General features: G+C 42.8%; 2 protein-coding genes across 6 annotated transcripts in view; both read left to right on the forward strand.

Moving 5' to 3' along the window:
- The window catches only part of RAB11FIP3 (RAB11 family interacting protein 3), a 170547-nt gene that overhangs the window by 47914 nt on the left and 95348 nt on the right, over nt 1–27285 (forward strand). For all 5 annotated transcript variants that reach the window (XM_073362848.2, XM_073362853.2, XM_073362851.2 and 2 more), the window contains exon 2: nt 3811–3904. In XM_073362848.2, the coding sequence (XP_073218949.1) occupies nt 3811–3904 (94 nt within the window). The remainder of the gene's footprint in view (nt 1–3810; nt 3905–27285) is intronic.
- On the forward strand, nt 12471–14244 carry LOC144930887 (myb/SANT-like DNA-binding domain-containing protein 2). Its single transcript, XM_078854458.1, has 2 exons — nt 12471–13035; nt 13623–14244. The coding sequence occupies exons 1-2, from the start codon at nt 12477–12479 to the stop codon at nt 13871–13873; spliced, it is 810 nt and encodes a 269-aa protein (XP_078710584.1). The 5' UTR covers nt 12471–12476; the 3' UTR covers nt 13874–14244.

Raw genomic sequence — 27285 nt, forward strand, 5'->3', positions numbered from 1 at the left:
ACATCCTCTGGCAAGGAGTTCCACACGTTGACTCACCATAAATCTGCCTTTTTGAGAAACAGAAATTGCAGTATATTGCATAGTATTTCTTTCTTGCAACTTCTTAAATATGTGTGTAGCATGTTGTAGTAATGTGTACTAACGTAAAACAAGAGGGAGGAAACCAGTGGCCTGTGCAAGTATGCACTTGTGCATGGTTGGCCTCTCTCTCTCGAGCTAGGTGTCTGAGAGGAGATGTGTATGTGTGCATAGCAGAGATTCAGCTAGGCCATGCAGAAAATCTGTCTGTCTCTCTTTTTAGGATTTAAATGTAGCTTGTGTATGGATGCGTAGGATTTGGGGTCTCTTAACAGTAACAACATATGCCACAAGGGCTGAATGGTGCGTTTGCCATCCTTCATTGCTGATGTGGCCGTGTACATAAACTTCAGCTTCTGTTTCCTAAGCTGTAGGGGTGCCCCTGTGCTAATGTTTGAGTCTTGACTGAGAGTGTGGGTGGCATCAGGGAGCCAGCTCCAGCTCCCTGATTTTCAGTTGCCTGGCTCTAGTTCAATTTAAAGTCCTCTGTGCCTGTCTCTCTCTCCTTTCCCCCACACCACACCCCCCCAGTGCCAACTTGACATGGAAGGATCCTCAGCAACCTGATGCCAGTGGAGAACTGGGTGTTGTGGAGCTTTGATCCACATTCCCTTTACATGTGGGAGGCTCATTTTCACACCTACAAGATGATGGAACTGCCTCTACTGACTTCATGCCTGTGGAGATTCCCCCTAAAGAAAGGGAATTCTCTAGTTGCTGTTCTCGCTGTCTTAGGTTCACAGGGAAATCTGGCCCTGTGAGTATTGGTGTGATATGGCCGTGGATTGGTGGTGAGTTCCCAAGGAGCCGGTCTGTCTGTGCCTGCGTGCAGAGGGGGATTATCTGCTGGGTGTGCCACACTGGGGTTGGGTACCGGTGGGTTAATGCGACTCAGTAGTGTTGCCAGTAACCAGGCAGTTAAACCCTTGTGGAGACTTTGTGTTGAATGTTAATTATAATTTTATATTGCATGGTGCCCATAGGCCCCAGGCAAGATTGCAGCACTGTTGTGCTAGGCAAAGTGCAGCCATAGTTGCAATTCCTTATAGCTCATGGTGGAACAGTAATTTATTTGAAATTATGTGCACTGATACACGTTCTCATGTGCTTATTTTATTTTAAAATACCTTTTTCAATCTGACAGGAAATTTGACTCTGATTAAAATCGAAGTCTGAAATGTGAGTTCAGCAGTTTACCTGTGTACTAACAAATACTTTTTTTTTTTCCAAAAACAGGAAAAGTGGTTTTAGCTTTCCACTTCCACTTACTTAAAATAAAACCAAACAATGCCCCACCCCCGCAAGATGACAGAATTGGTTTTACTTAATTTCCATGCTTGGGGAAACCCTTCAGTTGATGTAAATTAGCATTCGCTCTACTGATTTCAGTGTATCTCTGACACTATACATTAGCTGAGGATCTGGCCCTAGGTTGTCTTAGACCCAAGATAAATTTTTGGAGAGGGCCACTTCAGCCCTAAAGAACTGTTGGGAGGTAGGTTGGAAATGGGATTTTAGATGGCAAAGTGAGTTGCTGCGAGGAAAACTCCATTATTTGCCAGTCTGTTTTGTTTTTTTCCTAAATAAGATAAGCTTGAAATGAAGAAAATGGGCATTAATTTATTCTTAAATTAGTGTACATTTTTCAGTCTGCCATATGAGGATTTGATCCTTAAATCTGCACAAGTCGTGTCAAAATGCAATATCTTAACTTTTTGTTTCAGTATTGTACAGTGGTTTTTTTTGTTTGTTTGTTTTTTAAGGGTAAGGTAAATCTTCCCATAATTAGGTTCTCGAGCAGTTTGCTGGCTAACATGCTCTTCGTTCTTTTAAAAGCAAAAATATTCCAACACAGAAAATTCATAAGAGTAACCAAACCTATACATCACACTATTTTTAGTTTCACAAGTTACTTGGAGAAAACGTACACCTTAAAATGTTTGTGGTTTATTGCTTGTCACTTCCTGTGCATTAATGGTATGTTAGCAATTGTTTTTGGTAGGTGGAGTCTTTCTGAAGCAATGATGTATTTTTTTCCCTCTTGGAAATGTTAGAAATCATGCATGAGACTGTCAGGGAACCATGGAAAGTTCAATTAAATGTCACTAAAGTGCATGTGTGGGTGGCTTTTTATATATAAATACAGACCGGTGTACAATGATGAGACATTCATGACACATTGACAACTCAAAGGGATACTGCTAAGCTTGGTAAACTCCAAACTCCTGCTTTTCCTGTTCTTGCTTGTTCTCAGATTCTTTTTAGGTGCAGGGTTTTTCTCAAAATAAATGTTGTCTCATCACCTTTTTTGCCAAGTACAAGCAAAAATAGAGAAATAATCCAAGATCCAGCACCATGCAACTCCGAGCAACTGGAATCAGAAAGTAGTTTGTGTTCATAATGGATTTGGTGGGGGAAGGAGTCAATAAGGAAACTAAATCCAAGCTTCCTAATGGGTTCTATAAATAGTAAAGTTGGGGAGGAAAAGGAGAATGTGAATTGAGAAAGTTCTGTGACCTCTTTTTTTAGTACAGCAGTATGAAACAAATTCTATAATTCCCTTTGTGCCTTTATTCAGTGTCTGGGCTTTCTTTTTTGTTTTAGACCTGAAGTATATGACTTTAAAATATATAAAGATGCCTCAATGTCACTTGAAAGGGCAATTTGCTAAAATAGCAGCCTAGGAAAAAGTGGCTAATTGTTTCAACATCCTTAGAATGAACTATTCTATAATTGTGGCACCTTAGAGACTAACAAATTTATTTGAGCATAAGCTTTCGTGAGCTACAGCTCACTTCATCGGATGATTTGCATCCGATGAAGTGAGCTGTAGCTCACGAAAGTTTATGCTCAAGTAAATTTGTTAGTCTCTAAGGTGCCACAAGTCCTCCTTTTCTTTTTGCGAATACAGACTAACACTGCTGCTACTCTGAAAGCTATTCTGTAATTGTTTGTCTGAAACAAAGGCTCAGTAGCAGCCATTGAGGGAATTAGATACACCTTTTTGAAGTCTTTGTTTGGACTGGAGGAATGACTTTAGTTTTGCCCTCTAATTGTAACTATTCTATTTGAAATGCCAAAATAATCATTGCCAGTTTGCCAGAAATGTCTTTTTACTCCTTGTCTCCTATTCAGTAGTAGCCTCCTAATCCTTGCAAGCTGATGTGATTCTTTTTTTCCCTACTCCCTGCCTACTTTAAACATTGCCTAGTCACGAAAGGTTTTCCAAATTATGTCTAAATACATAGCACAGATTAGTTCATTATTGATGAATCCTCTTAATTGGGACCCCCTGGTGGACATCTTATTGTCCAAATTAAGCACCTGTCCCAATTAAGAGAAGCCTTTTTTTAAAAAGTGCTGATTGAAAAAAATTAAGTTGAAACAAAAAATATTGTACTGACTCATATTCACTATATTTCCTCTTTGTATCTTCTAGTCGGTCAGCTTCAGTATTAAGACTGGCACTTAGAATTTTACTCCCATTTAATGGTTCATTAAATACCAGTTAACCCCTTGGCAGTGTCTGCTTGTGTCCCCATTAAATGGATTTTTTGTTAATACTATCTCAATTAAGCAGCACTCCTTGCCATTTTCTATCATTAGGCTGAATCTGCTGTCTTTGACACAATCCAACAAAGCACCATCTGATTAGTCTTCCGAAATAAGTGGAGTGTACTGTGTTTGAAATGCTTTATCATGAAATTTATAATGCTGGTTTTGTAATTGCAGGTGAAGGACCTAACAAAATATCTAGACCCCAGTGGACTTGGAGTAATCAGCTTTGAAGATTTCTATAGGGGGATCGGAGCTATCAGAAATGGAGGTTAGTTTGTTTGCTATTACAGTATGAACAAAGGAGAGAGATCAAATTTAGAAATTCAAGGAGTTAACCCTGTACACCAACTGCTTGGTAAAAACAGTTCCTGGGTTTTCTGATCCCTTTAGAAAGCTTATAAACCTTATTTAAAGTATTAATGTTGAAACATGAGGTCCATTATTTTCTGCATTGTATGAAGAACAAAGCAGACTGGTTTTAGACGCACTTAAAAAAAACTCTGTGCTACTAAATTGCATTTCACAACTAATCAGTAGGGCTGTCAAGCGATTTAAAAAAATTAATCACGATTAATTGCACTGTTAAACACAAATGGAATACCATTTATTTAAATGTTTTGCATGTTTTCCACTTTTTCAAATATATTGATTTCAGTTATAACACAGAATACAAAGTGTACAGTGCTCACTTCATATTTATTTATAATAAAAAATATTTGCACTGTAAAAAACAAAAGAAGTAGTATTTTTCAATTCACCTAATACAAATAGTGTAGTGCAATCTCTTTATCCTGAAAGTTGAACTTACAAATGTAGAATTAAGTACAAAAATAACTGCATTGAAAAATAAAACCATGTAAAACTTCAGAGCCTACAAGTCCACTCAGTCCTATTTTTTTGTTCAGCCAATTGCTGAGACAAACAAGTTTGTTTACATTTTCAGGAGATAATGCTGCCCGCTTCTTGTTTACAATGTCACCTGAAAGTGAGAACAGGCATTCTCATGGTACTGTTGTAGCCAGCATCACAAGATATTTATGTGCCAGATGCGCTAAAGATTCATATGTCCTTTCATTCTTCAACCACCATTCCAGAGGGCATGCATCCATGTTGATGACTGGTTTTTGTTTATTATTTTTACAGTACAAATATTTGTAATAAAAAATAATATAAAGTGAGCACTGTACACTTTGTATTCTGTGTTGTAACAAAAATCAATATACTTGAAAATGTAGAAAAATATCAGAAAATATTTAATTTCCACTGGTTTTCTATTGTGTAACACTGCGATTAAAACTGCTATTAATCGCGATTAATGTTTTTTTTTCAATAGGGATTAATATTTTTGAGATAATTGCGTGAGTTAACTGCAATTAATCAACAGCCCTACTAATCAGAAATGGGTTTTCATAAATATATGCTGAAATTAGTGTAAGTCTAGTTAGGAAAACTCACTTTGGTTTAGTATATACTGAATCTTGTAATTTTCCCATGGGGCTGGTCAATAGAGGCACACAGTCAAGTGATTTAATGGAGTGTTTGCAGTGCATGGCTAATTCTGGATTAGGGTGTAGAACCTTGTAAATTGCTAATGCAAATGCACTAATTTTTACTCTAACCACCAGTGAACATAGCATGTGTAAATAATGTCGAACAAGAAGCAGATGTAATAAGATTCTTCTGATCTTTTACTGTTTGTAATCTTTGTCCTAGAATACCGAAAAAGGTATTGCATCTACCTTGTACTGTAAACTCCTAAGGGCAAGGTCCTGTCATGTTTGTCAGTAAAATGCCATGCATGCCTATCGTGTTATAGAAATCTCAATGAATCTTCCACAAAATGACCCTTCAAACATGAGAATGTGTTCAGAAAAGAATGATTAAAGGATGCTATTTAGCTGTTACCTGTATGAAAACAGTATTTTAGCAGTTCTCATTGGGGCAACTGGATATTATGAACAGAACATGAAATGATTGTTTTCAGCCCTTTTAAGAGTACATTTTCTGTTTTAATCTTTAAAATGTTGAGAAGGGGTATTGATATATTCTGTATTGAAATATGTAAAAGTATTTTGTATATGTATTTTTCTCCATAACTGTTCCAATATCATTACTACTTCCGGTGTAGAGAATAAATTCTGTTGCTGCTTACCTGCTGCTTACTTTCATGTGTGGCAGCATGTGCAGATTAAGCATAGCTCATGCCCAAATAAATTGGTTAGTCTCTAAGGTGCCACAAGTACTCCTTTTCTTTTTGCGAATACAGACTAACACGGCTGTTACTCTGAAACCTGGCATATTTTAGAGCCACAGTGGCTTGAATTCATTGTTTCATTTGTGTGTGTGTGTGTGTGTGTGTGTAAAATACAATACAGTTATTACAGCAAATAAGTTAATAACTTAGTGCAAGCATCCTGATTGGCTAATAACTTAAGTTAATAATTAAATCACACAGTGCTTTAGTATCATGTGCTGCAAAGAGCTGCAGGAGACGCATTTAAAGAGCCATTTGTGGCTCACTAGCCTCAGTCTGAGTGTCACTGTTTTAGAGCAACACAGCCACAAGTGTGAAGGAGTCTAGCTTTTTACTGAAACTCCTTTTGGAAATGTCTGGTTCCATGAGTACATTAATAACCCTTGAAGGTGTGAGTGACTTATGGTCACTTAGATTGCTTGTTGGCTTTATAACCATTCAGCACTGAATGACATCATTGTTTTTTCCCTTGGATGTTTCGAATCTAAATATTTACAGCTCACTGCAGATTATATAGCTTGAAGTCTTGGTGTGGTGCAGCTCTGTAATAAGAACTGCTCTTGAATTCTGAAGAGGTAGCAAAGAACCATTAATCTGAGAAATTGCTATCTGAGAAGAGTGTGTGTTAAGGGAGCCCTGGCTAATGTTTCTCTTCAATAATTCATTGCCCTGGTGTTTGTGTTTTTTAATTGGATAGAAGTAGCAGGCCCAGAGAGGTTAAGATCTTTCTTAATGTGACAACATTAAAAACAATTTAAAATATGGTTTGCATTGAGGTTTTTGCAGCTACAGAGAACTTAGTTTGTATTATTCACTATAGCAAATACAGAACAAATTCCCTTAAGTTTTTATTAATCATAGAAGCATAAGAAGAGACTCAAAGCAGGCATGGGATGTTTCTTAATGAGTTTGAGGGTTGAACAATTATTTATTTTTTTTCAATGGTTTCAAGCCCTTAAAGTCCTTCAGAGGGTTGATTACTGAACGGAGCAATTTGCTTTTATCAAACATCAATGATTTAGATAATGGCATAGAGTACACTTATAAAGGTTGGGGACTGTACCAAACTGGAGGGATTGCAAGTGCTTTGGAGGAGAGGATTAAAATTCAAAATGATCTGGACAAACTGGGAAACTAGTCTGAAGTAAACAGGGTGAAATTCAATAAGGACAAATGCAAAATACTCCACTTAGGAAGGAACAATCACTTGCACACATACAAAATTGGAAATGACTGCCTAGGAAGGAGTACTGCGGAAAGGGATCTGGTCAGAGTTAAGGCTAAGATTTTTGTCGGGGATATTTTTACTAAGTCATGGATGGGTTGCTGGCAATAAAGAAAAATTCACGGGAGCCCGTGACCTGTACCTGACTTTACTAAAAATATGTATGATAAAATGGGAGGTGTTTGGGCAGCTGCTGGGTGACTAGCAAATATGGCAGGCGACCAGCTTGGCTTAACAGTGAAATCTTCGGTGAGTTTAAACTCAAAAAGGATGCTTACAAGAAGCGGAAATTTGGACAGATGACTAGGGAGGAGTATAAAAATATTGCTCGAGCATGTAGGGGTGTAATCAGGAAGGCCAAAGCACAACTGGAGTTACAGCTACCAAGGGATGTGAAGGGTAACAAGAAGGGTTTCTACAGGTATGTTAGCAACAAGAAGGTGGTCAGGGAAAGTGTGGGATCCTTACTGTATGAGGGAGGCAACTTAGTGACTGATGGTGTGGAAAAAGCTGAAGTACTCAATGCTTTTTTTGCCTCTAAAAAGAAAAGGAGTACTTGTGGCACCTTAGAGACTAACAAATTTATTTGAGCATAAGCTTTCGTGAGCTACAGCTCACTTCATTGGATGCATTCACAGACAAGGGCAGCTCCCAGACTGCTGCACTGGGCAACACAGCATGGGGAATAGGTGAGCAGCCCTCAGTGGTGAAAAAACAGGTTAAGGACTATTTAGAAAAGCTGGACATGCACAAGTCCATGGGTCCAGATCTAATGCATCCAAGGGTGCTGAGGGAGTTGGCTGATGTGATTGCAGAGCTATTGGCCATTCTCTTTGAAAATTCATGGCGATCGGGGTAGGTCCCAGACGATTGGAAAAAGGCAAATATAGTGCCCATATTTAAAAAAGAGAACCCGGGGAACTACAGACCAGTCAGCCTCACTTCAGGCCCCAGCAAAATCATGGAGCAGGTCCTCAAGGAATCCATTTTGAAGCACTTGGAGGAGAGGAAGGTGATCAGGAACAGTCAACATGGATTCACCAAGGGCAAGTCATGCTTGACCAACTTGATTGCCTACCACGATGAGATAACTGGCTCTGTGGATATGGGGAAAACGGTGGATGTGAGATATCTTGACTTTAGCAAAGCTTTTGATACAGTCTCCCACAATATTCTTGACAGCAAGTTAAAAAAGTATGGATTGGATGAATGGACTGTAAGGTGGGTAGAAAGCTAGCTAGATTGTCGGGCTCAACAGGTAGTGATGAACAGCTCATTATCTAGTTGGCAGCTGGTATCAAGTGGAGTGCCCCAGGGGTTGGTCCTGGGGCCGGTTTTGTTCAACATCTTTTTTAATGATCTGGATGATGGGATTAATTGCACCCTCAGCAAGTTCGCAGATGACACGAAGCTGGAGGGAGAGGTAGATACGAGGGAGGGTAGGGACAGGGTCCAGAGTGACCTAGACAAATTGGAGGATTGGGCCAAAAGAAATCTGATGAAGTTCAACAAGGAAAGTGCAGAGTTCTGCACTTAAGAAGGAAGAATCCCATGCACCACTATAGGCTGGGGACTGACTGGCTAAGCGGCAGTTCTGCAGAAAAGGACCTGGGGATTACAGTGGACGAGAAGCTGAATATGAGTCAGCAGTGTGCCCTTGTTGCGAAGAAGGCCAATGGCATATTGGGCTGTATTAGTAGGAGCATTGCCAGCAGATCGAGGGAAGTGATTAATCCCCTCTATTCGGCACCTGGAGTATTGCATCCAGTTTTGGTGTCTCCCCTCCTTCTCTCCTCCCCCCCCCCCCCCCCCCCGAAGGGATGTGGACAAATTGGAGAGAGTCCAGCGGAGGTCAACGAAAATGATTAGGTGGCTGGGGCACATGACTTACAAGGAGAGGCTGAGGGAACTGGGGTTATTTAGTCTGCAGAAAAGTGAGGACGGATTTGATAGCAGCCTTTAATTACCTGAAGGCAGCTTCCAAAGAAGATGGAGCTAGGCTGTTGTCAGTGGTGACAGATGACAGAACAAGGAGCAATGGTCTCAAGTTGCAGTGGGGGAGGTCTAGGTTGGATATTCGGAAACACTATTTCACTGGAATGGGTTACCTAGGGAGGTGGTGGAATCTCCATCCTTGGAGGTTTTTAAGGCCCAACTTGACAAAGCCTTGGCTGGGATGATTTAGTTGGTGTTGGTCCTGGTTTGAGCAGGGGATTGGACTAGATGACCTCCTGAGGTCTCTTCCAACCCTAATATTCTATGACTGAGAGCAGCAGGGGCCCGCTGTCTCAGGCAACGGGGGTACCTCACAGCTCCTTGCCACTGCGCGAGATGGCAGGACTCTGCAGCTCTCAGCCCCCGGGGTTGAAGTCCCTGAGGTCTTTGGAAGTCACAGATTCCGTGACCTCCATGACAAAATCATAGCTTGGTCATAGTGGATCATAAGCCAGGTATGAGTCAACAGTTTAACACTGTTGCAAAAAAAGCGAACATCATTCTGGGATGTATTAGCAGGAGTGTTGTAAGCAAGTCAGTAAAAGTAATTCAGCATAGACTACAGCAGAAGACTTGGCCTCAACTGGAGTGTTGTGTCGAGTTCTGGGTTCCACATTTTCAGGAAAAATGTGGACAAATTGGAGAGCGCCCAGAGGAGAGCAACAAAAATGGTTAAAGATATAGAAAACATGACCTCTGAGGGAAGATTTGAAAAAATTAGGTTTGTTTTGTCCGGAGAAGAGAAGGCTGAGATGGAATATGATAAGTTTTCAAGTACATAGAAGGTTGTTACAAGGAGGAGGGAGAAAAATTGTTCTCCTTAACCTCTGAGGATAGGACAAGAAGCAATAGGCTTAAATTACAGAAAGTGAGGTTTAGGTTGGACATTAGGGAAAACTTCCTATCAGGATGGTTAAGCACTGGAATAAATTGTCCAGGGAGGTTGTGGAATCTCCATTATTGGAAATTTTTAAGAGCAGGTTAGACAAACACCTGTCAGGGATGGTCCATATTTAGTCTTTCCATGAGTTTAGGGGTCTGGACTAGATAACCTCTCGAGGCCCCTTTCAGTCCTCTGATTCTATGAAACAGCCTTTTCTCTGTAAAGAAAGGAAAAGGTTCATCTTGATTCTGGTTGTGTTTCTCAAAATCACAGGTTAGAATTATTTCTGCAGTAGACTCTCATGAAAGAAATAAAAAATAAAAAACAGAATAAAGACAGACGGGCAATGCGGCTTTGTCATTGAAGTTCATATGAGTCCATGAAGGCAGATTAGCCACTAATGGGTGCATCTCTGGGCCATGGCTTGCTTTTTTGGTCTGGGTAGATTATCTTGGTGGTATTAGGTTGGTTCTCTTTCACTGACCCATCTTATGCTGGGCAGTGCAATTATTCATTTAAATTAGTGAACTTGGACATTTTGAACATCAACATTGTTAAGTAGGTCACTCTAGATATTTGTAAGTTGCACTTTCACAATAGATTGCACTACAGTACTTGTATAAGCTGAACTGAAAAATACTTTTTCTTTTGTTTATCATTTTTACAGTGCAAATATTTGTAATGAAAAATAATATAAAGTGAGCAATTTACACTTTGTATTCTGTTGTAATTTAAATCAATATGATTGAAAATGTAGAAAAAAATCCAAAAATATTTAATAAATTTCAATTGGTATTCTATTGTATAACAGTTCGATAAAACTGAGATTAATCGCGGTTAATTTCTTTTTAAGTTAATCATGTGAGTTAACTGAATTAATTGACAGCCCTAATTCCCATACATTATCCCTCACCCACCGCCAAAATATGGTCCCTGATTTTAATGGCCAGAGAATGGTTTTGTCTGCTCCGTATGCATGTTGTTTTGGGGCATAGCTAAGCTGCCTTTGATCATCCCACTGTGCACTGATTCCATAATACTGTCGGGAAGCCATAAATTTAGCGGCTAACAAATTTATTTGAGCAGAAGCTTTCGTGAGCTACAGCTCACTTCATCGGATGCATGCAGTAGAAAATACAGTGGGGAGATTTATATACATAGAGAATATGAAACAATGGGTGTTACCATACACACTGTAATGAGAGTGATCAGGTAAGGTGAGCTATTACCAGCAGGAGAGAAAAACCTTTTATAGTGATAATCAAGGTGGGCCATTTCCAGCTTTTTCTTTTTGCGGATACAGACTAACACAGCTGCTTCTCTGAAACCTGTCATAAATTTAGTAGTAATGGGACCAGTCTTGCTACAATGGGCTGGGGAAGATGGTGCAGACCATTTTAGCCTTCCTGTGCATTCTTTTCTCTTCTTTTATTCCGGCTCATCGCTAGTTTATTTTCCCCTGCATCTCTATATTGCTTAAGTTTTTTGTGATTGTGGGTGCAAGTTGCTAAGCATGATTTTTTTTAAAGTTTTAAATAGCCTCAATGTGTGTTTATCCCTTTTGCTTATTGTAAAAAAAATGCAAAGCCTTTAACACTTTGTATAAAGAATTTGTCCAAAACCGATATATTTTCCTTGACAAGATATGCCTCACACGGAACAGAGCCAAAATGTCTAATTTGTGAGACAGATCCAAAAGAGCAAAGACATTCTTGAAACGCTGTGACATTAGTTAGACGAGAGACTGCTGAATTGGAATTAATTTGCAAACTGGATATAATTAACTTAGGCTTGAATAGAGACTGGGAGTGGATGGGTCATTACACAAAGTAAAACTATTTCCCCATGTTTATTCTCCCCGCCCCCCAAACCCCCACTGTTCCTCAGATGTTCTTGTCAACTGCTGGAAATGGCCCACCTTGATTATCCCTACAAAAGGTTTTTTCCCCCCTGCTCTCCTGCTGGTAATAGCTCACCTTAAGTGATAACTCTCGTTACAGTGTGTATGGTAACACCCATTGCTTCATGTTCTCTATGTATATAAATCTCCCCTCTGTATTTTCCACTGAATGCATCCGATGAAGTGAACTGTAGCTCACAAAAGCTTGTGCTCAAATAAATTTGTTAGCCCTGGTCTACACTAGGACTTTAGGTCGAATTTAGCAGCATTAAATCGATGTAAACCTGCACCCGTCCACACGATGAAGCCCTTTATTTCGACTTAAAGGGCTCTTAAAATAGATTTCCTTACTCCACCCCTGACAAGTGGGTTAGCGCTTAAATCAGCCTTGCCGGCTCGAATTTGGGGTACTGTGGACACAATTCGATGGTATTGGCCTCCGGGAGCTATCCCAGAGTGCTCCATTGTGACCGCTCTGGACAGCACTCTCAACTCAGATGCACTGGCCAGGTAGACAGGAAAAGAACTGCAAACTTTTGAATCTCATTTCCTGTTTGGCCAGCGTGGCAAGCTGCAGGTGACCATGCAGAGCTCATCAGCAGAGGTGACCATGATGGAGTCCCAGAATCGCAAAAGAGCTCCAGCATGGACCGAACGGGAGGTACGGGATCTGATCTCTGTTTGGGGAGAGGAATCCGTGCTATCAGAACTCCGTTCCAGTTTTCGAAATGCCAAAACCTTTGTCAAAATCTCCCAGGGCATGAAGGACAGAGGCCATAACAGGGACCCGAAGCAGTGCCGCGTGAAACTGAAGGAGCTGAGGCAAGCCTACCAGAAAACCAGAGAGGCGAACGGCCGCTCCGGATCAGAGCCCCAAACATGCCGCTTCTATGATGAGCTGCATGCCATTTTAGGGGGTTCAGCCACCACTACCCCAGCCGTGTTGTTTGACTCCTTCAATGGAGATGGAGGCAATACGGAAGCAGGTTTTGGGGACGAAGAAGATAGCTCACAGCAAGCGAGCGGAGAAACCGGTTTTCCCAACAACCAGGAACTGTTTCTCACCCTGGACCTGGAGCCAGTGCCCCCCAAACCCACCCAAGGCTGCCTCCTGGACCCAGCAGGCGGAGAAGGGACCTCTGGTGAGTGTACCTTTTAAAATACTATACATGGTTTAAAAGCAGGCATGTGAAAGGATTACTTTGCCCTGGCATTCGTGGTTCTCCTAGATGTACTCCCAAAGCCTTTGCAAAAGGTTTCTGGGGAGGGCAGCCTTATTGCGTCCTTCATGGTAGGACACTTTACCACTCCAGGCCAGTAACACGTACTCGGGAATCATTGTAGAACAAAGCATTGCAGTGTATGTTTGCTGGCATTCAAACAACATCCATTCTTTATCTCTCTGTGTTATCCGCAGGAGAGTGAGATATAATTCATGGTCACCTGGTTGAAATAGAGTGCTTTTCTTCAGGGGACACTCAGAGGAGCCCATTCCTGCTGGGCTGTTTGCCTGTGGCTAAACAGAAATGTTCCCCTCTGTTAGCCACAGGGAGGGGGGAAGGTTGAGGGGGTAGCCACGCGGTGGGGGGAGGCAAAATGCGACCTTGTAACGAAAGCACATGTGCTATGTATGTAATGTTAACAGCAAGGTTTACCCTGAAAGAGTGTAGCCACTGTTTTATAAAATGTGTCTTTTTAAATACCGCTGTCCCTTTTTTTTCTCCACCAGCTGCATGTGTTTCAATGATCACAGGATCTTCTCCTTCCCAGAGGCTAATGAAGCTTAGAAAGAAAAAAAAACGCACTCGCGATGAAATGTTCTCCGAGCTCATGCTGTCCTCCCACACTGACAGAGCACAGACGAATGTGTGGAGGCAAATAATGTCAGAGTGCAGGAAAGCACAAAATGACCGGGAGGAGAGGTGGGGGGCTGAAGAGAGTAAGTGGCGGGCTGAAGAGAGGGCTGAAGCTCAAATGTGATGGCAGCGTGATGAAAGGAGGCAGGATTCAATGCTGAGGCTGCTGGAGGACCAAACCAGTATGCTCCAGTGTATGGTTGAGCTGCAGCAAAGGCAGCTGGAGCACAGACTGCCACTACAGCCCCTGTGTAACCAACCGCCCTCCTCCCCAAGTTCCATAGCCTCCACACCCAGACGCCCAAGAACGAGGTGGGGGGGCCTCCGGCCAACCAGCCACTCCACCACAGAGGATTGCCCCAAAAAGAGAAGGCTGTCATTCAATAAATTTTAAAGTTGTAAACTTTTAAAGTGCTGTGCTTAAAGTGCTGTGTGGCATTTTCCTTCCCTCCTCCACCACCCCTTCTGGGCTACCTTGGTAGTCATCCCCCTATTTGTGTGATGAATGAATAAAGAACGCATGAATGTGAAGCAACAATGACTTTATTGCCTCTGCAAGCGGTGATCGAAGGGAGGAGGGGAGGGTGGTTAGCTTACAGGGAAGTAGAGTGAACCAAGGGGCGGGGGGTTTCATCAAGGAGAAACAAACAGAACTTTCACACCGTAGCCTGGCCAGTCATGAAACTGGTTTTCAAAGCTTCTCTGATGCGTACCGCGCCCTCCTGTGCTCTTCTAACCGCCCTGGTGTCTGGCTGCGCGTAACCAGCAGCCAGGCGATTTGCCTCAACCTCCCACCCCGCCATAAACGTCTCCCCCTTACTCTCACAGATATTGTGGAGCACACAGCAAGCAGTAATAACAGTGGGAATATTGGTTTCGCTGAGGTCTAAGCGAGTCAGTAAACTGCGCCAGCGCGCCTTTAAACGTCCAAATGCACATTCTACCACCATTCTGCACTTGCTCAGCCTGTAGTTGAACAGCTCCTGACTACTGTCCAGGCTGCCTGTGTACGGCTTCATGAGCCATGGCGTTAAGGGGTAGGCTGGGTCCCCAAGGATACATATAGGCATTTCAACATCCCCAACAGTTATTTTCTGGTCTGGGAATAAAATCCCTTCCTGCAGCTTTTGAAACAGACCAGAGTTCCTGAAGATGCGAGCGTCATGCACCTTTCCCGGCCATCCCACGTTGATGTTGGTGAAACGTCCCTTGTGATCCACCAGAGCTTGCAGCACTATCGAAAAGTACCCCTTGCGGTTTATGTACTCGGCGGCTTGGTGCTCCGGTGCCAAGATAGGGATATGGGTTCCGTCTATGGCCCCACCGCAGTTAGGGAATCCCATTGCAGCAAAGCCATCCACTATGACCTGCACATTTCCCAGGGTCACTACCCTTGATATCAGCAGATCTTTGATTGCGTGGGCTACTTGCATCACAGCAGCCCCCACAGTAGATTTGCCCACTCCAAATTGATTCCCAACTGACCGGTAGCTGTCTGGCGTTGCAAGCTTCCACAGGGCTATCGCCACTCGCTTCTCAACTGTGAGGGCTGCTCTCATCTTGGTATTCATGCGCCTCAGGGCAGGGGAAAGCAAGTCACAAAGTTCCATGAAAGTGCCCTTACGCATGTGAAAGTTTCGCAGCCACTGGGAATCGTCCCAGACCCGCAACACTATGCGGTCCCACCAGTCTGTGCTTGTTTCCCGAGCCCCGAATCGGCATTCCACAGCATGAACCTGCCCCATTAGCACCAGGATGCATGCATTGTCAGGGCCCATGCTTTCAGAGAAATCTGTGTCCATGTCCTGATCACTCACGGGACCGCGCTGACGTCGCCTCCTCGCCCGGTATCGCTTTGCCAGGTTCTGGTGCTGCATATACTGCCGGATAAGGCGTGTGGTGTTTAATGTGCTCCTAATTGCCAAAGTGAGCTGAGCGGCCTCCATGCTTGCCTTGGTATGGCGTCCGCACAGAAAAAAGGCGCGGAACGATTGTCTGCCGTTGCTCTGACGGAGGGAGGGGTGACTGACGACACGGCTTACAGGGTTGGCTTCAGGGAGCTAAAATCAACAAAGGGGGTGTCTTTACATCAAGGAGTATTTCAGGCAGGACTTCATGGAGGGTTCCAATAAGAAATGGTGCACCTAAGTTATTGTTCTTATTGGAACAAGGAGGTTAGCCTGGCCTCTGATTGATACATGGCTAGATTTACCTCGCTGCACCTTCTCTGTGAGTGACTGCAGTGTGACCTAGAGGAATGAGTCCCCTAGACAGGGGAGGAGGCAAATGAGTACAAAACAAATCTGGTCTATTTCTTGTTTTGATCCACTCCATCTATCTTTTACATCTTTGGCTGGCAGCAGACGGTGCAGAAGGACTGCATGCCATCCTCATCTCTTGCCTGCCCGGCAGAAGATGGTATAGTACGACTGCTAGCAATCCGTATCGCCTGCCTGCTCACCATAAGACGGTTCAATAGGACTGACTGCAGGACTAAAGAGAATGACCTGGTCAGGTCACTCCAAATTTAGTCCCTGCGCCCATGTCTGTCCAGGCGCTCCCAGCCGACGTGGCCAGGAGCACCTCGGACATAACGATGACGGCTACCAGTCGTACTGTACCGTCTGCTGCCACAAGGCAAGGGGTTGCTGCTACTGTGTAGCAATGCTGTACCGCGTCTGCCAGCACCCAGGAGACATAGGGTGACGGTTACCTGAGCGGGCTCCATGCTTGCCGTGGTATGGTGTCTGCACACGTAACTCAGGAAAAAAGGTGCAAAACGATTGTCTGCCCTTGCTTTCACGGAGGGAGGGAGGGAACGGGGGCCTGACGATATGTACCCAGAACCACCCGCGACAATGTTTTAGCCCCATCAGGCATTGGGATCTCAACCCAGAATTCCAATGGGCAGCAGAGACTGCGGGAACTGTGGGATAGCTATCCACAGTGCAATGCTCCGGAAGTCGACTCTAGCCTCGGTACTGTGGAAGCACTCTGCCGAGTTAATGCACTTAATGCACTTAGAGCATTTTCTGTGGGGACACACACACTTGAATATATAAAACCGATTTCTAAAAAACCGACTTCTATAAATTCGACCTTATTCCGTAGTGTAGACATACCCTTAGTCTCTAAGGTGCCACAAGTACTCCTTTTCTTTTTGCGAATACAGACTAACACGGCTGCTATTCTGAAACTAGTTAGAAGTTGTAACTGTTCATTGGTCCTCTATGGAAGATGTTGCTGCAGTTGGCAATGTTATGTATAGAATCATAGAATATCAGGGTTGGAAGGGACCCCTGAAGGTCATCTAGTCCAACCCCCTGCTCGAAGCAGGACCAATTCCCAGTTAAATCATCCCAGCCAGGGCTTTGTCAAGCCTGACCTTAAAAACCTCTAAGGAAGGAGATTCTACCACCTCCCTAGGTAACACATTCCAGTGTTTCACCACCCTCTTAGTGAAAAATTTTTCCTAATATCCAATCTAAACCTCCCCCACTGCAACTTGAGACCATTACTCCTCGTTCTGTCATCTGCTACCATTGAGAACAGTCTAGAGCCATCCTCTTTGGAACCCCTTTTCAGGTAGTTGAAAGCAGCTATCAAATCCCCCCTCACTCGTCTCTTCTGCAGGCTAAACAATCCCAGCTCCCTCAGCCTCTCCTCAGAAGTCATGTGTTCCAGTCCCCTAATCATTTTTGTTGCCCTTCGCTGGACTCTCTCCAATTTTTCCACATCCTTCTTGTAGTGTGGGGCCCAAAACTGGACACAGTACTCCAGATGAGGCCTCACCAATGTCGAATAGAGGGGAACGATCACATCCCTCGATCTGCTCGCTATGCCCCTACTTATACATCCCAAAATGCCATTGGCCTTCTTGGCAACAAGGGCACACTGCTGACTCATATCCAGCTTCTCGTCCACTGTCACCCCTAGGTCCTTTTCCACAGAACTGCTGCCTAGCCATTCGGTCCCTAGTCTGTAGCTGTGCATTGGATTCTTCCATCCTAAGTGCAGGACCCTGCACTTATCCTTATTGAACCTCATCAGATTTCTTTTGGCCCAATCCTCCAATTTGTCTAAGTCCTTCTGTATCCTATCCCTCCCCTCCAGCGTATCTACCACTCCTCCCAGTTTAGTATCATGTACTCTGCTACCTTTTGAAATGTTCATTTCACCATATGGGCCAAAAATGTGCATTGGTAATTCTCCATTAACAGCTGTACAGTTTTAAGAATCACAGAGTACTTTTACGTTGACCACTCTTGCAGGGTGATTTTACAGACCTATGAGCATTGCCTCGATACTTCAGCTTGGATTTTCCAATAACAGTCTCATGTGTTGCTATCGTCTTCTGGGACAAGGAATAGTCTTTGGAAGTATTACATGGAAAGGAGACATAATTGGTTTTTTTGTTTGTTTGTTTGTTTGTTTGTTTGTTTTTTGTTTTTAATGAAATGGCCATGTTGACTTTTAGTGACTAGCTGGGAGAATTATAGCAGCAAAACTAAGACTAAAATACAACTTAGTTTGAGATGCTGCGAGATTAGGGGCGGGCAAACTTTTTGGCCTGCGGTCCACATCGGGTTTCTGAAATTGTATGGAGGGTGATTAGGGGACTCCTGCCCCATCCACCCCCCCTGCTTCTTGTCCCCTGATGTCCCCCTTCTCCTTCTTGACTGCACCCACTGTTCCCCACCCTCTGACTGCCTCAACCCCTATCCACACACCCTGACCACCACCCTGAACTCCCCTGCCCTTTTTCCAACCACCCCTGCCCCCTTACTGCACTGCCTGAGCGCTGGTGGCACTAAAGCTGCATTGCCCAGAGCACCAGGACAGGCAGCCGTGCCTCCGGCTGGAGCCAGCCATGCCACCGCGCAGCACAGAGCATCGGGTCAGGCCGCAGCTCTGCAGCTGGGCGGCCCTGCAAGAGCTTGCAGCCCGCCACCCAGAGCATTGCGCCGGTGGCGCAGTGAGCTGAGGCTGAGGGGGAGGGGGAACAGCGGGGGAGGGGCCAGGGCTAGCCTCCCAGGCCAGGAGCTCAGGGGCCAGGCAGGATGGTCCAGCCGTACTTTGTCCACCTTTGTGCTAGATTGACATTGCATAAGGAAGCAAACAGTGAACAAGGTAAGGTAACTTTTTTGAACTGATAATTGGAAATGAGTCAATAAGGTTAAATAAGGTTGGGGTTGGAGAAAATCTAGACTCCTTATATTGTGTAGTTGGAAACGGTGATAAGTTATGAAAGAAATAACACACCTTGGCCTTTGGAAGAACAGAGTTTGTGTAAAGTGTCAAGAAAATTGTGTGAACTCAGGAAGGCCTGGGAAATCCACAGTGGAAAAGTGCAAAATACTCCTGGTACAGTCAAGTAAGCACCTACTGGAACATAATTCCAGTAAAGACAGAGAAAAAAGATGAAGTGGCAACAGGAACTAATGTGGCAACGTAGGGAGATACAAACATTGTCTCTTGTGATATTGTTTTAAGATCTAAACAACCTGGGATAAACGCAAGCTGTCTGAAGCTAGATAAATTCAAACAAGAAATAATGTGCAAATATTTAACAGTGAGATAACTAGCCATTGGAACAGCCTACCTAGGGGAGCAATGGATTTGCTGTCACTAGAAACTATATGCTCTAGTTGAAGTTGCGGGCTTGACACAAGAATTAGTGGGTGAAATTCTCTGGCCTACAGTGTTTCGCAGGTCAGACTAGATGATCATAATGGTCCTTTCTGGCCTTAAAGATCATTTCTGCACTGTAGTTTAAGCCCAGGGTTAGCTGAACTCGAGTTAGCAGACCCTGGGTTTGTTAAGCTAGGGCTTGAGTGTCTACACTCATTTGTGACACCAAATTAGTTAGGAATTGACCCAACCTGGGGCACCAGTATCTATGCTGCATTATGCTGGGCCATGTCCAACCACCCATATTCGAGAATGTGGCCATTCTAGCCCTTTGTTCATGGTGCATGCGTGGGAAAATCTGACTGTCCAGAGAACAAAGAAACTTGGCTTGTGGGATACTTTCGGCAAACTGCCCAAGCATGCGCCCTGTGGGGCTGTGTGTATGCTGCAGGAATAGGGTTTGAACCTGAGTCCTGACTTGATGCAGGCTTGGACCCTCCCCACAAGTATGTGCTCAATGCTGTGCAGGTTGAAACTCTTGAAGATGGGAGCACAGAACTTGAATCGGGTGGTGGGGGGTGCGGGATTTATTATTTATTGCCATAGTGCTTTGGAGGCCTAGTCATGGACCTGAACCCAGTTGTGCTAGGTGCTGTACAAACACAGAACAAATGAGAGTTGTTAAATAATTGCAGTATTTGTATTCTGTATGCAGAGAGAGTAGAAAGATGCTAAAGTCAAGCATGAGTATTTCAAAAATGGTAGGAGAACCTAGGTCTTGTCTGCACTGTGAATTTGGCGGGGGTAGCTAGCCACCAGTGCAGCTGCATCAGTGCAAAATTCTAGTGTAAACAGGCAAGACTGCTATTTGTACACAGGCAGTTTACCTCTGTTTGAAACCAAGATAATCTGCACTGGTGAAAAGTGTGGATCATAGTGATTTACTCTGCCTGCAGTGCAGGTTTGCACCAGTGCTGCTCACTGATGGCTGAAGTCAGAGCAAATCTCTTGTGAAGACAAGGGCCTTCATGGTGTATTGATGTTACTGGTGTACTGATGTCATTCAAAAGAGCTCTGTACGCTTTGCTGACACAGCACCTGGTCTGGACCAAATAAATCTGAAAGTTTTTTCTAAGGGATTAAACATGTAAATAGTTCAGTCTTATTGGGACACTAGAACCTAAACTCTCTCTTTGGATTTGGGAGGAATGGACAATAACTCCAAAGCCAAGACTGAAACCTGGAAACTATAGAACAGAGCTCGCTGGTTGGTGTGGGTGAATCTTAGAAACTATTGTAGGGGCTGGAGAAAGACCACATGGAAAAGTAGGAGTCTGTTAGAGGCTAGTCCATGGAGATTTGAGCACTGATGTCATGTTTAACTAACCTTCTGCAGTTCTGTGAAGATAATCCTATCCAGTCAAATCAGGGAAATTCAGTGCACGTAAATTTGCAAAGGTATTTGATAAGGTTCAGAATCAAAGGCTGCTGGTGACTGTGGAGAGTCCTAGAACGAGGTAGGAAGGGAGGGGAAAAATAGGATGCTGAATGGAAAACTTCTTGCTGCAGAACTGTTACAGATCTGAAAGCTCTGTGTGTGTGTGTGTGTGTGTGTGTGTGTGTGTGTGAGAATGTGGATGCACCAGTGCAAAGCCCTGTGTAGATGCACTGCACTGGTGTTAGGTGAGGTTGGCATTGGTGCAAATTGCCTTAGCTTAGACAAGGGCAGCACAGAAGGTTAAATGACCGCTTTAAAATCTTAATACAGGGAACTTGATTCAAAGAAGCCATTAGCAGTATGTGTTTTCCTTTTTGAGGGAGGAAGGCACCTTCGCAGCTTCTGTTTTCTCTGTGTGACCTACTTGCCTCTTAAGTGTTCATCAGGAAACCAGGAATCTGCACAGCTGAGGATAAGTCACTTTGTGATGGACAGAGTTTCTTTTTTTCCCTTTAAATCTCTGTCTCCTAAAGAGGCGTGGTTTTGCTGATACAGTGTAGGAGATGGCTTAAGGCTGGTGTCAATATTCCTTCCTGCATTGGTTCTGGCCTGCAGCATTATTCACCAGGAAAGAGCCGAAACCAAGTTTCCCCTCTGAAGCAATGCTTTCCCACTGAAACCTGACAGTAAGTCACTGCAACAGTGGCACAAAGCACTTCAGCTTGTCAAGGCTTTTTACTGGCTGAATACTGGTAGATGCTTGTAGTTGGATAGAGCTGACAGATCCCATGGACTTGCCATGTGCCAGACCCATCATGTGGGTGGCACTTGATGCTTTCTTTTTTTTACAGCTGTTGAGCTGTTTTATGTCCTTTTTTTAATAACGTGGAGGACATGTTCTAGTTCTGCATGAAGCATGCATAGTTTGTCATTTAAAACCATGAAGAACTCAGCAAGCTGAGTTATCCAGGATGCAGAGATAGCTGTAGAAAACTACTTAAACCACCACCTAAACAAAGATACTAAGGATTTAAAGGACTGGAACCAATTAGTCTATAGTTGCATGTGCACTCTTGGGGCAAGTCTACACTACAACGCTACATTGGCACTGTGGTTTGGTGAAGACGTGCTATGCCGATGGGAGAGTGTTGTGGAAACCGCTTTGTTATGTAACTTGTGTAGCTCAGGGGGTGGCTTTTTCATACCTCTGAGCAGTGTAACTTACTTCGACTTCAGCGGTAGTGTAAACAAGCCCTTGGGGCTTGTCTACACCACGCAGATTTTAGCAACAAGGCTGTGTCGACACAGCCTTGTCGCTAAATGTTGGCATGTGTAAACACTTTGTCAGCACTTTTGCTGACAAAATACTTCCAGCCCCGCGAGCGGCGTTTGCTTTGTTGGCAGGAGAGCGCTCCTGCCAACAAAGCTGCATTCACACTGCCACTTGCCATGGCAAAACTATTTGTTTCGGGGGGTTGGGGTGGGCTTTTTTAAGTACCCGTGAAAGACAAAAGTTTTGTCGACAGCTTGGCAGTGTAGACACTCCCTTGGTTTGTTGGAGTAAATTCAGAGTAGCTCAAAGATCTGTCTCCATGGGCCTCTGCATTTATTTCCCGTTGGTGAGGGGGACTCATGGTAGGCTTGAGAGGGCTTATCTCTGTAGCAGTGGGTGCTGGTGATAGTGCAGACAGTTTCTGGGATTTATATCTCAAGTCTCCCAAGCTTTGGCAATTTTTCTTAAAGCTCTAGCTCTAGGAGTCAGGTGATCATGTGAGAGTCTCAGCTTGCATTTAAAATAAAAAACAAGTTCTTATTCCTCCTGGTTGCAGAGAAAAGCTTGAAAACATAACCTCTTAAAGGCTTGAAAACCAGAGGATTAATAAAAAAGAATCCAACCTTCGTTATTTTTTAAATCTCGTGACCTTCTGAGGTGCCTGATCTGACTTTTTGGAATGGTTTTGGCTTGGCAATACTGAAGTTATTACCTTGAGACATGTGATTGTGCTCTGCTGCGTGTTTTTAAGGGGAGCAGCGTGGCTAGGCCAGTGGATAGTGTAATCGGGCTGTACGTGCATTAGTAATCGGCACCTGCTGGCGCGTCTCTGGATCTGATCGCTCTAGGGGACATCTTAGCACAGATGGAATACCCTGGTTGGTCATGATCCACTGATCATTTGTGGCAGGCTGCCATGTGGTGGCACTTGATGCTTGCTTTATCTTTACAGCTGTTTTATGTCCTTCTCCTTATTATAACATGGAGGAGGGCCTGTTCTAGTTCTGCATGAAACTTGCATAGTTTGTCATTTAAAACCAGGAAGAAGGTACAGAATGCATGTGGGGAGGAAGAGGACAAGACTGTAGCTTTATACATCTGTCCTCTTCTGCTACATCTGGTAACCTATATCACTGATTCTTTTTTTTTTCTTGTGGGGTCTCCACTGAGATGGCTTTTTCTACAGAAAATAAAAGCTTTCAGTGCACAAAAGTGTATAAAACCCAAGTCTACGTGCACTCAAGCATTCTGAATCCAGCTGGCTTTGATAGGAGTATAAAGAATTATGAATCCTGGTTAAGAGTACAGAATTCTAGCTGTATCCTAACTAAGGCTGTAAAGACATGGCAACATTCTGTAGCAGAGGTTGTTAGTGTTCAGTAGGGCTGTCGATTTTAATCGCAGTTAACTCACGTGATTAACTCAAAAAAATTAATCACGATTTTAAAAATTGCAATTAATCGTAGTTTTAATTGCACTGTTAAACAGAATACCAATTGAAATTTATTAAATATTTTTGGATTTTTTCTATGTTTTCAAATATATTGATTTCAGTTACAACACAGAATTCAAAGTGTACAGTGCTCACTTTATATTATTTTTCATTACAAATATTTGCTCTGTAAAAATGATAAACAAAAGAAATAGTATTTTACAATTCACCTCATACTGTAGTGCAATCTCTTTATCGTGAAAGTGCAATTTACAAATGTTTTTTCATTTCATAACTTCACTCAAACAAAACAATGTAAAACTTTGTAGCTTACAAGTCCACTCAGTCCTCCTTCTTGTTCAGCCAGTCACTAAGACAAACATGTTTGTTTACATTTACGGGAGATAATGCTGCCAACTTACTATTTACAATGTCACCAGAAAGTGAGAACAGGCATTTGTATGGGACTTTTGTAGCCGGCATTGCAAGATATTTGTGCCAGATATGTTAAACATTCATATGTCCACTCATGCTTCGTCCACCATTCCAGAGGACATGCTTTCATGCTGATGACACTCATTAAAAACATAAGGTGTTAATTAAATTTGACTGAACTCCTTGGGGGAGAATTGTGTGTCTCCAGCTCTTGTTTTACCCACATTCTGCCATATATTTCATGTCATAGCAGTCTCAGATGATGACCCAGCACATGTTCAGTGAAAGTGTTCTTAAAATGCAGATTTGACAAAACACAAAGAAGTACCAATGTGAGATTTCTAAAGATAGCTACAGCACTCTTCCCAAGGTTTAAGAATCTGAAGTGCCTTCCAAAATCTGAGAAGGATGAGGTGTGGAGCATGCTTTCAGAAGTCTAAAAGAGCAACACTCCGATGCGGAAACTACAGAACCTGAACCACCAAGAAAGAAAATCAGCCTTCTGCTGGTAGCATCTGACTCAAATGATGAAAATGAACATGCGTCTGTCTGCACAGCTTTGGATTGTTAAGCAGAACCCATCATCAGCATGAATGCATGTCCTCTGGAATGGTGGTTGAAGCATGAAGGGACATATGCATCTTTAGCGCATCTGGCATGCAGATATCTGACAATGACGGCCACAACAGTGCCATACGAATGCCTGTTCTCACTTTCAGGTAACACTGTGAACAAGGAGTGGGCAGCATTGTCTCCCGCAAATGTAAACAAGCTTGTTTGAGTGATTGGCTGAACAAGAAATAGGACTAAGTGGACTTGTAAGCTCTAAAGTTTTACATTGTTTTATTTTTTAATGTATTTTTTGTACATAATTTTACATTTGTAAGGTCAATTTCCATGATAAAGAGATTGCACTGCAGTACTTGTATTAGCTGAATTGAAAAATACTATTTCTTTTGTTTTTTACAGTGCAAATATTTATAATAAAAATAAATATAAAGTGAGCACTGTACACTTTGTATTCTGTGTTTTAATTGAAATAACTATATTTGAAAATGTAGAAAACAACCTAAAATATTTAAAATAAATGGTATTCCATTATTAACAGTGCAATTAATCACACAATTAAACACGATTAATTTTTTTAATCGATTGACAGCCCTAGTGTTTAGCTAAACAGTAGAGCTGTTGGGAGGGTCCCTAGACCTTATTTAATATGCAGGGCAGTCATGTAGAAAAGAACTTTGAGTGGCGATGTGTACATTTAATTAAGAATGCTAGATACTCAGTGCATCAGGATGTGCAATCTGACATTTTTCTCTGGTCTAAGTTTGTTGCTGAGATTTTTATCCATATTGTGTCACTGATTAAAAGATTTCATTAATGATCCAGACCGCCCTAAAGTGCCACCCATTAGGAAGATATTTTATTCTATGGATGAAGGTTGAACAGATACCTTTTGTTTGTTGTTCACACCCCGCGCCATCTAGTGTCTGAACGGTGTGATACAGTTTAACATTCCATTACAAGGCCAGCTCTGGGTTTAGTGTAGGAGTTAGTTGCTGCTACAGAGGGAATGAAATTGTCCTACAGCTATTGTGGGGTGGAGACCACACTCCAGTCATGAGAGAAGAGAAGAGGGAGGTATAGAGGACTTAGATTTTTTTTTCTTTTTTTTAAATCTAGAATCCAGAGTACCTCCCCCGCCACGTGACAATATTTTAAAGCTGGGTCAGCTTGGCCCCTAGAACTTGAATGTCTTGGTTTTTTTTTTTTTTCCCCAAAGTGGCATTCCATTTCAGAGAGTGTCCCTCGTTTTCAGATAGAACCATGCAATTTCAGCCTAGTAGTTATTTTACTAAGGTAAGCTGTAGGACTATTGCAATCCTGCAAGTTACATTCTTGAGACTATATAGATAGTTTTATCTTAGGAAATTCTACTTTTTCATCCCAATGTCAGAGCATCCAGTGAGATTTGGCTAATCACAGAGATCGGTTTGTCTCCCCTCAGAGCTGATGGAGTAGAAGTAAGAACTGTGGTTAGGATGGAGAATAAGTAAACATTCCTCCACCACGAAATATTTCTGTCGCTGTTAGGGGTTCATGTACAGTAGCACACAGAGTTTTCACAGAACACATTATGTACTCTAACGTTCTGTTTATATGAGTAACTAAATTATCTTCTGCACTCATGCAGGTTTAGACAGAATGGAGGCAAATAGCCATCAAAGCTGCCTTTTGCATTTGTTATGCAGTAGCAAGAGTAGTGAAAAGTAACTATTTGTATCTTTAAAATTAGTTGGGGCTATTTGGGCCCAATTAATCTGCGGTGTAACTCCAATAATTTATTAAATAGTTACACCAGGAATGAATGTGGACCACTGTCCTTACACTACTATCCAATGGATGGTATATTTGCCCCAAAACGATATATCAGATAACACAGTACGTTGACCTAGTTTAAAGAGAAACACAAGAAGGTTGTAGCAATGATGTCCATAGGCCTGATCACTGCAGCCCTGGAATAGGGATGACAGGGAATTACTCAGACATGCTGCCATAAAACCATTGCTATAGTTTAGCAGCCCTCGGGGTCTGAATGAGATGAATTTGCATAAGAATCTCTTACTTGTCTGAAAAAGTAGTTTTTAGTGTTTTCCAAGTGCATCAGATTCCATGCCATCCCATGCAGGAGTATCACGCCTCTCTTAAAATCTCATCACGTCTTACTGAAATCTTAGCATCAAAGTATAACCAGCCCTAGTTCCAAACTGGAAACTAGCTACCTTGAGAGCTTCTATACTTGTTCCCCTACAGAATTGCTGTGTGCAACTCCTAGTGCAATCTACTGTGTGGTGTGGATTTGTGCACAATACAGAAAATAGTTACCTTTATAAAGACAGTTTCTTGTTTGGAAAATATAGAACTTCCCCAGCATACATCTGCTTTCTCAAGTCTCTTTAATAATCTTCCTCCTTCCAGTCCAGAAACATAGCAGCATCCGAAGGACAAAGCAGTTCTCATTCCAGTCCTGTATGTTTGATTTAACTCTAGGGTTTTTTGTTTTGTGCATGTATTTATTTAGTGCTCATGAATGAGAGATTAATACCATTGGTTTGAGCTGGGCATAGTGAAGAGTGATGCTATGCGGATGTCTCCAATCACCACAGCTTTGCTAGTGTGTCACTTCTAACCTTTAGCACCCTCTGCTATCATAGTCCTGGACCTGGATTGGTTATGCCAATTGTCTGGTTAAATGAGTTTGTTCACAAGTGGTGGCCTTATGGTAGGCCAGTGGTTCTTGACCAGGGGTATATGTACCCCGGG

This window comes from Lepidochelys kempii, chromosome 10 (assembly GCF_965140285.1).
Source record: "Lepidochelys kempii isolate rLepKem1 chromosome 10, rLepKem1.hap1, whole genome shotgun sequence".
In the NCBI taxonomy this organism is placed as follows: domain Eukaryota; kingdom Metazoa; phylum Chordata; order Testudines; family Cheloniidae; genus Lepidochelys; species Lepidochelys kempii.

Bases quoted from the DNA above. Each gene is read 5' to 3' on its own strand.
- LOC144930887 (XM_078854458.1), top strand. From the start codon at position 12,477: ATGCAGAGCTCATCAGCAGAGGTGACCATGATGGAGTCCCAGAATCGC. The intron at 13,036-13,622 runs GTGAGTGTACCT...TTTCTCCACCAG, and splicing joins AGGCGGAGAAGGGACCTCTG to CTGCATGTGTTTCAATGATC.